Below are 14,621 nucleotides of genomic sequence, written 5' to 3'. Positions count from 1 at the left end.
CACACCCAAAACTCATACACACACAGCACTCATACACACAGCGCACACACTCACAGACCACTCGTACACATACAGAGCACATATACATAGAACACACACGCCCACATACTCACACATACATGCACACATACACACACAGTACTCAGTACTCATACACACACCACTCATACACACACAGCACACATACTCACAGCACACATACCCACACAGCACTCATACACACACACCACTCATACACACACAGCACACATACTCACAGCACACATACGCACACATACTCACACAGCACTCATACACACAGTACTCATACACACACAGCACACATACTCGCACAGAACACACATACACAGAAAATGGGAACGGGTATGGAACGGTGCTGGGAGAAAATAGAGAATGGGGCTGGAAAAGGAGTAGGAGGAGACCGCATAGAGAAAGTAGACCTTGGCCCCCCGCGACCACAGGGTCTGCTTTCTTTATAGTTATGTCATCACAGGTAAGGGAATAGGAAAGAGGCAGGAGTTTAGTAGTGATTAGGAAGGAGGGAAATCGGGGATAAGGGAGCAGAAGGGAGACAGTATAGAGGAAGTAGACCTGGGCCCCCCGCGGCCAGGATGTCTGCTTCCTTTATAGTTACACCACTGCTTAGGTAAAGGAATAGGAGGAAGGCAGATGTTTGAGGTGTTGTGTAATGATTAGGATTGAGGGAAATCAGAGGAAAGGGAGTAGGAGGAAACAGTATAGAGGAAGTAGACCTGGGCCCCCCGCGGCCATGGGGTCTACTTCCTTTATAATTATGCCACTGGCGTGGCCCATTTAGGAAAGGGGATAATCATAGGTGAGGGAATAAGAGAGTGACAGAGGTTTGGGTGTGGTTTACTGACCAGGATGAGGGAAATCAGGGATAAGGGAGTAGAAGAGAGACAGTATAAAGGTAGTAGACCGGGCCCCCCGCGGCCATGGGGGTCTACTTCCTTTATAATAATGCCACTGGCGTGAGCCACTTAGGATGAGGGTTAATCACGGGTAAGGGAATAGGAGGGAGGCAGAAGTTTGGGGGTGGGGGTAAACTGGTTTTATTTAGTACTCTTCATTCAAGATGTAAACTCACCACAGTACCTTTCTATTTCCATCCTTTAGAAGCTACAGTCAAAGATCCTGTCTGGTGCTGGTGTTGATGGTAGAACCAGGTGACATTCACAGGAGATGGTTTAGGTTTAGCAATACAGGTGGATTGGTTGTTTAGGGGTGGAGCTTGCCAAAGATGGTATGATGTTAATATTCTCAGGTTGTTACAGGCAGCAACTAAAGATGGTGTCCCATGTTAGAACAAAGGTAATGCCTTACTCCTGCCAATTCCAGTTGGGATTCACTTCGGAGAAATCTTTCAGATTGTATTTTTCACTGGAACTTTGACGAGAGAACGTTATTGGAAATTCTTCGAAGTCGTCTACAGGTGGCTGTGAACAAGGGAAAAGCACTTAACCTTTTTATATAACATTTCACATGGCAGAATTTAGTATTTATTTGACTTGTGTTTTTATGTAGATTTGTTTTCGTACCTTATTGGCCACTGAGGGCTTCCTCACTACAAGCAAGAAAAGGGGCAAACTCAGTTACCTGGTTTTGTAATACAACTAACCTGCCCTCCATACCAATAACAGCAAGGGTTGTTGTATGCAACTGGGACAACCTCTTTATCTTAACTCTGCTATCCCCTATCACTCTGGTAGATATCAGCAGTAGCAAATGATGGGGCTGTCTACCTAAGGGCACCTTAGATAAAGGGAGGCCTAACTGAATAACTATTTGAGGTAAAAGCTTATATTAGATTATATTAGTTTTAGCTGACCATCACTGGAACAATGGGAGAATGATGGTTATGACTGTTTTTATATAATTCATACAGCTATTACAAAAAAGAGAGCCTTAACCCAAGTCAGAAGACCTCTGCCCTACCAATTCATGTACAAAAAGAATAGTAGTGCACCTGCAGGGTAAATGTTACTAAATGTATCACATTGATCGCTCCAGCACATTCATTTACCATTCCTGGCTGAAAAGGGGTCTCCAGTCTTCGGTTCTCCAGATCTTCCCAGTTGATGGTGCTGTAGAAAGCATGCTCCCTGATGTTACCATTCAGTCCAATCCGTTCAGTCTCATTAATCTCCAAAAGCTAAAGGGAAACATGATCATATATATGAGTACTGCAGATGTTATAATGGGTAACTGTCTGCATTATGTGCAGGTAAAGCTGCTGTATGACAGTTTACCAATTTACCTTAGGCAGGAGGTCCAGCATTTCCTCGCTCATATCACACGGGTAATTTGGTGGTTTCATAATAATTACCAAACGCTGTTTTTGAATGCTGCCTGCTGCAGAAAACGGCAAGACTCCTGTGGCCATTTTGTACATTGTAACCCCAAAAGACCACCAATCCACAGCTGCATTGTAGTCCTCATATGATAGAATCTTTGAAGAGAAAATAAATAAAACAAATTACTGCAACAAAACAACTTTATTTACTGCTTTTATTTAGTATAGTATAGAGAACTAAGCATTGAAATTTAATTACAAAGTTACATTGGCAGTTTTCTCCATGGAATTGCTATAAACTGCTTCTCACTACTGTCAATAGGAATCACACTGCTTATGTCATAACAACGAGATTCTTGCCTAGAGCCTGGGATGTCTTTTTGCAAATTGGAATATCTAACTGCATCAGAAAAAGGACTGACTCAGTTATCTTAAAACCATGTAACATTAAAGGAGAAGGAAGGCAATTTATAGTTGGGGATACCAAAAGTTAGGCACCCGCAAGTGATTCTATTTACTTAACTTACCTACCCAGGGCCAGTGCTCCTATCAGCATAAAACTGCAGAAACCTAGGGTTATTGCAGCGAGCCCCATGGATCAATATTCTTTCTGATTCTTTGGTTTTCAAATTTCACAGGGCAGACTCGTGTGCAGTAGAATGAAATAGCCGACTCTTTCGTTAAACTTTGTCTTTTCACTGGTTGGTAATTTAGAGGAACATATATGTTTGGGAACAAGATATGTGGAGTATCCCCTTTAATTTAATTTACAATTTCCCATACAACTAACAAACTGAATCACACAAGAGTGGGATATATTTGTATTGGAGTTCTGGATATTTGATGTACTCCGACGTATAACAGGAATTGCCAATGGATTTGTGTGTTCCCACAGCAGGACCCTGTGCAAGGGGAGGAATTACAGTACTGCTGTGCCTGAACTATTATAATCAACATATTGATTCTAAGGTCACATTTAAGAATTTGTACCTTCAACTGATATATCTTTGCTGAATAAAATTTACTGAATGTAATTGAGTATACTTGTGTTAATTAAGGTTTAATTGCAACAGGAGAGGCCCCTCCTTTTAGTCACCAGTGATTTTTAGGTGGGAAGTACTGTTAGCCTGTTGTTTAATAAATATATTTCTTTTAATATTGAAGTACAGTGTGTTTAAATGGTTTTCGGACAACAAAGTCAATCCCGTTTTTGTTTTATAGTTTTTACAAACCTTTCTTCTATATATATATATATATATATATATATATATATATATATATATATATATATATATATATATATATATATATATATATATGCCACTGCAACAGGGATATATATATATATATATATATATATATATATATATATATATATATATATATATATATATATATATATATATATATATATGCTATTATGGATATATTGTACATATTTTACAAGAAATGATGTTACCTCTGGTGCCCGGTATCCAGGGGTTCCTGCCAAGCCGTTGGTCTTCCTCTGGCCAATGATGTTTTCTTCCGCAATACCAAAGTCACAGATCTTTATATGGCCATCTTTATCAATCAATATGTTGTCCGGCTTGAGATCACTGTAGGTTAAATATTAGGAAGATTAGGAGAGAGAGTTCTTGGAAAGAGGACATGGGTTATTTAATAAGATAAAGGCCTGTATATGTTTCCCATAATCATATATTCCATTTCCTTCAATGTCAGTAAGGACACTGGACACCTATGTCTCTTTAGGAACCGTGTAATGAATGAAGAAATTAACTTTTTGCAGCACACATGCAGGATGTCAAGGTGGCTGTACATTGGCCCTTATAAGCACATGTGTGGAAAGTCTAGCCTTATATCATGTACTGTGCAGATGTTGTGCTTGCATGAGGTTCAGGGCAGTCAGGGGTGTGACCCAGGGTCCACATGACCACCCCCATATTTGTTGCATGAGAATGACTTGCAGTGTGTCTGCACAAACATAGGCATCAGAGCAGCGGTGTATATTCAAAAGCCTGACCCCCCCCCCCTAAAATAGTTTTCACAAGACCCCCTTACATGAAATTGTGATGTGGGCAAAATCAAGTGTTACTAGGTCACCCGCAGCTCTTCATGTCACACCCTCTGTTGCCCTGGGCTCCCCTGCAACCTGAAGTTGTGCCACTGCAACAGGGATATTCATTGGTCCCCTTCTTTGCTGTCCAGTCTCCCTACACGTTCCTCTGTACTAATCTGCAGTTGTGGGGGTCTGCACCCCTATAGTTATGCAAATGTGATCCGTGAACCAGCTTCCCATATGTATTGATTAATCTGCCACACAGATATATCAGTAGCTGCTACCTTCATCTGGCTAGAAAAAGACAGAACATTTTGTTGCCCATTTTTTTACATGAAGGCAGTGGAGATAAATTGATGAAACATACACTTCCAGTCAGAGCTGGTACCATTATCTCCTATTGAAGGGTATTTTTCAGCAATTTGTCATCTGCCACCAACTGAGAAATTAAGCGGGTGATAAAAACCACTGCAAGCACTGTCCTTGATTGATTGAGGGAATAATATATACAACTTGTTTATAGCTAACAAGTTTCCACTTCTAACCCCCCCCCAGTATGACAAAGGCCGTTTGTGTATATCTAAATGTCTGTATTAAATTAACTGGTTTCTCAAAGAACTTTACAAGACAGATCTCCACCAGTAATTGGAATTATGACAGTTATACATTAAAGGAGAAGGAAACCTAGTCGGCGTAAAAACCCTCCCCCCCTCCCGTGTGTTGCCCACCCTCCCTCCTTCCCACTGGCCTACCCGTCCCGCTGGGCAAATGCCCCTAACTTGTTACTTACCCTTCTGCGCAGGTCCAGTCTACGGAGTTCACCGAAGCCATCTTCTTCCTGCTTTGACCGGCGCATGCGCAGTAGGAGCATTTCGCCGGTACGATGTACTGCGCATGCGCGAAAAGTCACAAAGTGAAATCGGAAAACTTTGTGACTTTTGGCGCATGCGCAGTAGATCCGTACCGGCGAAATGCTCCTACTGCACATGCGCCAAAACGCCGTTCAAAGCAGGAAGAAGATCGCGTGGAAGAAGATGTCGTCTGTGAACTCCGTGGACTGGACCTGCGCAGAAGGGTAAGTAACAAGTTAGGGGCATTTGCCCAGCGGGACAAGTAGGCCAGGGGGGAGGAGGGAGGGTGGGCAACACACGGGAGGGGGGGAGGGTTTTTGCGCCGACTAGGTTTCCTTCTCCTTTAAGGGGCAGATTTATCAAGGGTCGAATTGAATTCGAGGGAATTTTCGAAGTAAAAAAATTTAAAATTTGAAGTAATTTTTTGGATACTTCAACCATCGAATAAGATACTACGACTTTGAATTTCGATTCGACTACGACTTTGACTTCGATTTGAAATAAAAATTGTTCGACTATTCGACCATTCCATAATCGAAGTACTGTCTCTTTAAAAAAACTTCGACTTCAATACATCGCCAACTTAAACCTGCGGAAGTGCTATGTTAGCCTATAGGGACCTGCCAGAGCATATTTCTAGGTTTTTGGGTTCGAAGTATGATAAAACGATCGTACTACGATCGGAATACGATCGTACGATGAATAAAATCGTCCGACTTCGAATTTGAATGCCGGAGGATTCTATTCCATGGTCAAATTTCTAAGTATTTTCCACTTCGAAATTCCACCCTTGATAAATCTGCCCCTAAATTAGACATTACAGATATAACACACTATATACTGAGATTTTACTGACCGATGAATGATTCCCTTGGAATGTAGGAACTGGAGGGCAACCACCATCTCTGCTGTGTAGAACCTTTTCAAAGAAGAAAATAATGAACATTCCTGTATCACATCATTTCTTATGTTTTTTCTCAGAAATAATGCACTTATCTGTATATCAATTAGTGTATTAAGTATCATGGCAAAAAATTCATCCTGCCAGGAACACAGTTTTTGTTAAATAAAGTATTTTATTAGGCACAAGTTTGTCCCAATGACATGCCTCATGTTTGTATATGCCAAGAGTAATTGAGACTTAAACACTATGTTTGCAGAAAAAATAAACTTATTAATGGGACGTAAAACCCCCTTGTTAAACAGGAGTGCAAGGAAAAGTGGTTTTGATGAACTTACTTTCTGCCTATTGTTTAAATTATTTCTTAAAGGGTTTGTTCACCTTTGAGATATATTTTAGTATGATGGAGAGATTGATATTCTGAGACAATTTGCAATTGGTTTTTACTTTTTATTATTTAAGGTTTTTGAATTGTTTAGATTTTTATTCAGCAGCTCTTTGATTTGCATCTGGTTGCTAGGGTCCGAATTCCGATAGCAACCATGCACTGATTTGAATAGGAGACTGGAATATGAATGGGAGAGGCCCTGAATAGAAAGATGAGTAATAAAGATTCAATAGCAATGCATTTGTAGCCTTACAGAGAATTTGCTCTTTGGAAGGGGTCAGTGACGCCCATTTGAAAGCTGCAAAGAGTCAGAAGAAAAAGGCAAATAACTATAAAAAGTAAATAATGAAGACCAATTGAAAAGTTGCTTAGAATTGGCCATTCTATATCCTTACCTTAAAGGTGAACATCCCTTTAAACAGGACAAACGTGTTCAGACCTTGCAAGGTAGATAATTAGATTACAAATATGAACCCTGCTCATTACCCTAATATATACGTATATAAATAGAGGATTTGGGTGCAAGATCAAAAGAGCTAGCATTGCACCTATTTCCCTTTTACTTGCCCTGGATATAGGGAAAAAAAAACAAACATATAGGAAGGCTGGTAATTTTCTCAAAAAAGATGGCAACCCTATCTGGAATTATTATTTCGGCCTAATATTACACACCTGATTCTTGATGTTGGTAGCTTTCCTTCATGCGAAATCATTTGCCCTAAAGACTTCCCACTGGCATATTCCAGGACAAAGAAGGCTTCCAGCTGGTAAGTGCAGATTAGAAGAATGCGAGATATGAGACATTAATACCGAAAAATAGAGCTGGTCATAAGATGGGCTTTAAGGTACTTGTTTAAAGGGGAACAAAACCATCTATGCAACTTGGGCCGTCTGCAGTGACTTCCAACCCCCCGAACTGCATCACCGAACTGCATCACACACAACTCCCAATACTGCCCCATTTGCTAGTACCTGTTAATAAAATGCAGAGTTGCACTGTGGATCTGTTAGCTGCAATCTATTGCTGCTTGATGCCATTTCTCCAGCAATCTGGCAAGTGATCACTGCTTAACACTGCAAATAGGGCAGTATTAGGAGTTGTGTAGCGTGCATTTCAAAGTCATGTGACTTTAATATATTAAAGTACCCCTAACAATAAGTCCTGCGAGTGTCAAGAACTAAATCTTAGGCACATATGGAAAGTGCTATGTTTAACCCGTTATTGTGCATGAGGCCCAGTATACTTTACCTCTGACTGAAAAACTGCATAAGATTGGCATAAAAATGCACATTCTCTGCTGATCTTCAGTAGACGGGCCTCTTTAGCGATGTCATGGCAGTCGTTCTTCTCAGACTCCTTCGTCAAGATCTTCATTGCCACGAGTTGTTTCTTTGGCCTAAAAGAAGCCAACATCACCTAATAAAAATAAGAGAAGAGATTCAATATCACAGGGTCTCTTGTAGAAACAAAAGCAATGTATCTTGCTATACAAACATGCTTAAAGGGCATGTAAAGTCTAAAATAGAATAAGGCTAGAAATGCTATATTTTGTATACTAAATATAAACATGAACTTCCTGCACCACAAGCCTAATCAAACAAATAATTTATGCTTCCAAAGTTGGCTACAGGGGGTCACCATCTTGTACCTTTGTTAAACATCTTTGCAAGACTAAGACTGTGGACATGTTCAGTGTGGTCTGGGCTGCTTAGGGATCGTCTAAAACAAAGCTGCTTGAGTTCTGCATGGCTGGGAAGTAAGGTGGGGGCTCTCCCTGCTGTTCATAAGTATGATTGTTTCCCTGCTTAGCAGTTAGGGACCATCTGACAATTCCTATCCCCAGCAGTAAATGAAGGTAGAATTTCACTGCATACAGTCAGGTTTCTTTTAAAAACAGTAGACATTTTTTTATTAAAGTATATTGGAGATAGGTTTATTTTTCATTAAAGAAAGTAAAAATGGGATTTTATTTTTTTGCCTTTACATGCCCTTTAATGACTTGGGAAATCCTTCACTCACCCAGCCAAAGCCTCCTCGTCCAAGTATAGAGTGGAAGCTGTAGTTATTGACATCCAGGGGAGCAGGTCTTTCAATGTCCAGACAGGGTCTCTTCTGTATGCTTCCACCTTGTTAGAGAAAAGAATTACGTTAACAGTGCACATCAGAGATTAACTGTAGTGAGGATAAAATATATATATATATATATATATATATAATAAAAACATTGGGGTTTTTTTTCACAAAATGGTGACAAAAAATGCGATTTGCTTCAATACAGTGAGAAAAACACCCATTGGCGTTAATGAATTTAGAAAGAAAAGAGAATAAGTACCCGGCTTAATCGCTCAAATAACAGCAGTCACAAACTAGACTACCCTGTAGCCTTATTCAATTACCTTATAAATAAAGATTAAATTATAAAGTGCAGTGCTATAATTGCATTTAATCCAATTAATAAACAATTACTGAAATTGATTATTAATAAATTAATAAAGAGAGGCGTTCCTGTTTCTACAGATCTTTTAGTCTTTTTAAACTTATTTAACTTATTGGTCTAATTATTGGCGGGAAGGTGGAATTTGCTCGGCTCATAACTGTATCTCTCTCTGTACACCTAATTTCCCAGGAGGCTGTGGATTTGTGGTTTTGTAGGATATCTTAACCTTCAACAGCATTAGGGCTAAGCTAAGCTAAAATTTGAGACCACAGTCCCGGTTGCTCTGCCTTCTCAGTCTTTGTGGTGTCCCAGGGATAGAAATGATTTAGGCAGTAGATTTGGGACAACTCCACCTTCTTTTCCTTCCAATTTCTCTCTTTTTTCATGAACTCGAGCATTGATTATAATTTTTATCCCATTAATTGTGGTCACTCTAATTAATCTAACAACCTTTTACTATATTTATTTACTCAGCACTACTAAGCACTTTAAATCCAATGAATTAATTCCTCAAGCCTAATTTGAAGGGGGAATAGAATTATTCATATTTTTAAGCAACGTTGCTATTTATAATATTATAGTGGATTTAAATCCCGGCTAAGGGAACCTGGTGTGTTTTAATTGGTTCAAGCTTGGGCATAAGCATCAATTTTTGCCTTTTAGAATCGAATTAACTGAATGAACTACATTGCACTGCACTTTATTAATTTATTAAGAATCAATTTCAGTAATCGTTTATTAATTGGATTAAATGCAATTATAGCACTGCACTTTATAATTGAATCTTTATTCATAAGGTAATTGACTAAGGCTACAGGGTAGCCTAGTTTGTGACTGCTGTTCTTTAAGCGATTAAGCAGAGTACTTTTTCTCTTTTCTTTCTAATTTGCAACTTAACAAGTACTGATTTAGGTCAGACCTCTGCATTAATCCAAGGATAAAAATTTGAATTATTATACAAGGGAATCACTGGTGTTTTTTTGTTTTTTTTATTGTTAATGAATTTAGAGTAAGAAAAAACACCCATTGACTTTAATGAATTTACTGTGAGAAAAAACATCCATTGGGGCTCATTTATAGACACTGGACAAATTTGCATCTGGGCAGTAACCCATAGCAACCAACGAGTGATTAGCTTTTTTTCCAGCCAGCTGCAGGTTGAGCAGTGAAAGCAATAATCTGCTTGGTTGCCATGGGTTACTGCCCAGGTGCAAATTTGACCAGTGGTTATAAATGACCCCCACTGACTTTAATACATTTAAGGTGGCCATACACGGGCCGATAAAACCTGCCGACAGACCTAGTTGGCAGCTTATTGGCCCGTGTATGGGGCCCTCCGATGGGTTTCTCCGATCGATATCTGGCATGACGATCGGACGGGACCTAAAATTCCGCCAGATCGCGATCCGACCGCCCGTTAGCCATCGTTAGGATCCGATCATTGGGCCCTAGGGCCCACGATCGGATCAGTCCTATATTGAAAAAGGTCGCCCATAGCGTTGCAAAAAAGTCAAAAAGTTGCTGAAATAAAAAAATTTGTCCGCTAAGACTTTAATGCGTATCATTATTAGACTGTACATAGTAGCGAATGTTAAACACTTAACAAATAGACATATGGAAATGAAAACAGCCTTTAATTTTGCATTTATATTTCAATATTTAGACATGGTTTCTTGGAAGGAAGTTGTTTATGACATGTAATTGAGAGGGTGATCCCTACCCACTTATATGTATGGCCATTCATAACCTCATTTTATGACCCAATGGCTCATTTACAAATGTGAGGGACAAGATGCAGAAAAAAGTTGTACTGCAAAGCGCTATGTTTTTTTCTACTTTGCACCACTCCTCTCCAAATATATACACAGAGGCCAAGATGAAGTTGTGCCTTTCTCTCTCTATCTGTACGTGGATCTGCCTAAGTTTGTCAGTGTTGCATAAAGGAGCAGTGGGATTTGGGCAGCACAGGGTATATAGGGAAATTAGCAGTTATGTTGCTGTTTATTAGCAAGTGAGGAGATTGGTTGAAGGGCACATAAAGGGTACATTAGGACAATGTAAAATTGCTCAGCTTGCAACTATAAGCACTTTTGTCATTTGCAATAGTCTATATACTGTTAATATCAATGTGGGACAACAGTTCTGCCTTGTAGTACTGGGCACCTAGATTCAATTTCAGCTAGGGATTGAAGAAACGTGTGTATGTTCATCCTAATTGATAATACAGGTAAAGGATCCCTTCTCCAGAAACCTGTTATCCAGACAGCTCTGAATTACTGTATGGCCACCTCCTTTTGACATTTAATCAAATAATTAACAAAAACTAGTACCCTATACTTGATCCCAATTAAGATATAATTAATCCATATTGAAGCCAAAGCAATCCTATTGGGTTTAATTAACGTTTACATGATTTTGTTAGTTGACTTAAGGTATAGAGATTCAAATTAAGGAAAGACCACTTATCCGGAAAAACCCAGGTCCTATACCTGTAATGTGTGTGAATGTGATAGGGGCTTAGTAAAATTGCTCATAATTGCACAAGAATTTTAAAATTAAGTGATGATGTAGCCTATATGCCTCTATTAAATATATACAAAAACAGTAGTAACGTTTCCTTACTTTCTAAGGGGTCTTCTGATCTTAATCTTTTATTCTTCTCTTCTTTTTGCTCTATATTTGTTCCTTTACTGTTTTCTTCTGTGATTTTTTTATTCTCTTTATCGATCTGACTGTTTTTATAGCTCTCATGCTCACTGGTCTTCTTGTCTGCATGGCTTTCCTTTTGTAACGGTCCTTCTTCAACTCTTCTCCTTTTCATCCTTGCATCCTTACTGGTCTTTTCTGCTTGGCTTTCTTTTTCTATCTGTCCTTCTTCAGTTCCTCTCCTTTTAATCCTCTCATCTTCACTGATCTTCTCTGCCTGGTTTTCCTTAACTATCTGTCCTTTTTCAAATCTTCTCCTTTCAATACTCCCATCTTTACTGGTCTTCTCTGCCTGGCTTTCTTTTTCAATCTGTCCTTCTTCATTTCTTCTCCTTTTAATGGTCTTCACTTTATTTTTTGTCTGTTTCTTGACACATCTTCTCCTATCTTGACTTGTCTGTGCATTAATGCAGCTTTTAGTATTTTCTGCATCTGTTTTTCTTTCTCCTGAATCCTTGATCCAGTTTCTGTTAGTATTCTCCTCAATGCAGCTTTTCACTACATTTCTTACCTGTCCAGCCGGACTCTCACTCCTTTTCTCACGCAAATCCATGTTGTCCTTTACTCCTATACTATCCCTCTTATACGGTTTTTTATTTTTAATCGCAATTGGTATGAATTAAGCTCTCGCTAGCCTAAAACTCCTCCTCTCTCCTACTCACTGTCCAAACAGCAGTTGGTCTGAACTAGCAGTGACAGTTAAGCTAGGTGTGTCATGTGACCACAGCAGTGGCATGCGACATCATTGGGTTTACCATAGAGTAACAAGCATGCAATTGAAAGCTGAAGACTATGCTACTACAAACATATATCTAATTCAGAAGAAAAGAAAACTTTTGAAGAGCAAAAAATGTATGCTGCTCTACATTAAAGTATATAAAAGATCAGTAACAACCCTAGGCAAGGGCTTCAATCAGTGCCCCCCCACCCGGTACCTGTGCCAACGGCAGTCAATCCCTTAGTTTGCCCCCAATCTGTACCTGTGCCAGCATAAAACAAAAGGTCCATCCTAAATTCTTCCTAAATCAGTAATTATGCCAGCGGCAGCCAAAAAATCCATCATATTGCCCCTAATTTGTACCTGTGCCAGCAGAAGCCAAAAATCCATTATAATGCCCCAAACATGTGTACCTGTTCCAGCACCTATCATATTACCCCCATTTGTACCTGTGCCAGCAGCAGCCAGAAAATCCACCATATTGCCTCCAAATATGTACTTGTGCAAACAGGAGCCAAGAAGGAGGTGGGGAGTGCCCTCAGTACAAATCACGGGCAAGAGGGGATTGGAATAGGCAGTTTATAGAATTGAAAAACTATTAAAGGCCAAGCAAACCAGGGTTAAAAAAAAGAAAAAAAAACCCTTAAAAGTTCGCCCCCCCATCATGATTGCGCCCTAGGCGGGCGCATACGCTGCCTACCCTTAGTTTCGGCCCTGGCTTCTAATACAGTAAAGTATATTTGTAGAATGCAAGGTGATTATGATGTGCATGGAATGAAAAGGCATAGGTGCATAGTTTATTACATCATAAGTTGAGATCTGGCATCCCTCCCAATTAGGTTGTCACCTTTTCTGGAAAAAATACCGGCCTTCCTATATATTTATCTTTTTCTCCTATTAATAAAATTGGGATCAGCCATCGCTTTTACCTGCCAGGCCGCTAAAATACCGGCCAGGTGGCAACCCTACACCCAATTGTCTTCAGGAGCTACCAATATGTTTACTCCCTAGTAGAAGCAGAGGGGCTTGGTCTAGATGAAAGAGGGCATGTTTTGGTTTAGATCGAATGGGGGCATGGACTAGGCAAAATCGGAATGTGGCCCACATTAAATACAATTACTTATTACATCTGCTGAGTGTGCACTGTCTTGTCCTGTCTTGCAGGTGTTGCATATTTTTGCACTTGCGCTTTTTGTCTGTTGTCCGGTACATCTGTTGTGTGTAGCACCATGGTCCTAGAGGAATGTTGTTTTGTTTCACCGTGTACTGTACAAACATATATGGATGAAATGACAATAAACTCACTCTTGACTTGTCTACTAGACTGTAATGATCCATATTGTCGTCTATACTGTAATGATCCTCAGTTCGGCCATTTTCTACATGCTTTTAAGCATCTCTCCTGCTATATAGACAGCCCAGTTAAGTTCTATATTGATTTCAGCCGCCTCAACCAGCTGCCTTCTTGAACCACCTGTATGGAACGCATTTTAGGACATCCTCCGGCGAAATACCTGTCCTCCATGCGATTTCCTACAGCTTAGGAATACTGCATCGGGTGCTTTTACCCACACTCATCCTCCAAATCTGCAGTCATACCTCTGTCCTCTACCCTCACTTCTCAACTGCCATACGAACTCTGCCTTTAGTCCTCCGCCCTCTACCCTCAGTCTTCCTCTTTACTTCTTCATCCCTCCGCACTTCGCCATAGAGATGTTTTAAACACATTTCCGCTTTCTCGGACTGAAAGCTTAGAGAGAAGACTGACAGATGAGTTCTGAGGGGGAGAGCGAAGGGCGAAGTGCAGAGGGATGAACAGGTAAAGCAGAAGGCTGAGTGCTGAGGAAAGAGGGTAGAGAGCTGAGCAGGGAGTGTGGAAGGCTGAGGGCGGAAGGAAGAGGGCAGAAGGAGTAAGACAGAGGGCTGATTTCGTATGGCTGACGGCTGAAAAGAGAGAGTAGAGGACTGGGCTCTCATACTAGCAGGAGAGATGCTTAAAAGCACGTTTTCCGGAAGAAGTCCTAAAATGCGTTCAGTACACCTGTACCAAAGCCTCATGGGCTCCCTCGTCTTCCTGTAAAAGCCGCCATCACTCTCATCCCCTCCCATTTCTAGTTAATAATTTCCCCGCAACAATACATCAACCACTGCCAATTCCCTCAGTAAAGGCGGGCCAAACAATACAAAAGCGGAAGGCGCCGCACACTATTCGCTAATAGGCGGTGACGTGTCCCTCTGGCGCGCCT

The 14,621-nt window shown here is 40.3% G+C and overlaps 1 protein-coding gene across 1 annotated transcript; it reads right to left on the bottom strand.

Annotated features, from left to right (window-relative positions):
• Positions 1 to 286: 286 nt before the first annotated feature.
• On the bottom strand, positions 287 to 14,581 carry LOC108717779 (protein kinase C delta type). The gene is made up of 9 exons (XM_041564358.1): positions 13,681 to 14,581; positions 8,534 to 8,640; positions 7,763 to 7,930; positions 7,186 to 7,277; positions 6,081 to 6,143; positions 3,774 to 3,912; positions 2,279 to 2,470; positions 2,045 to 2,173; positions 287 to 1,457 (listed from the first exon to the last, which is right to left on the bottom strand). The coding sequence occupies exons 3-9, from the start codon at positions 7,925 to 7,927 to the stop codon at positions 1,341 to 1,343; spliced, it is 897 nt and encodes a 298-aa protein (XP_041420292.1). The 5' UTR covers positions 7,928 to 7,930; positions 8,534 to 8,640; positions 13,681 to 14,581; the 3' UTR covers positions 287 to 1,340.
• Positions 14,582 to 14,621: the final 40 nt, after the last annotated feature.

This window comes from Xenopus laevis, chromosome 5S (assembly GCF_017654675.1).
Source record: "Xenopus laevis strain J_2021 chromosome 5S, Xenopus_laevis_v10.1, whole genome shotgun sequence".
NCBI classification, from domain to species: domain Eukaryota; kingdom Metazoa; phylum Chordata; class Amphibia; order Anura; family Pipidae; genus Xenopus; species Xenopus laevis.
This window is presented reverse-complemented; position numbering and strand designations above follow the sequence as displayed.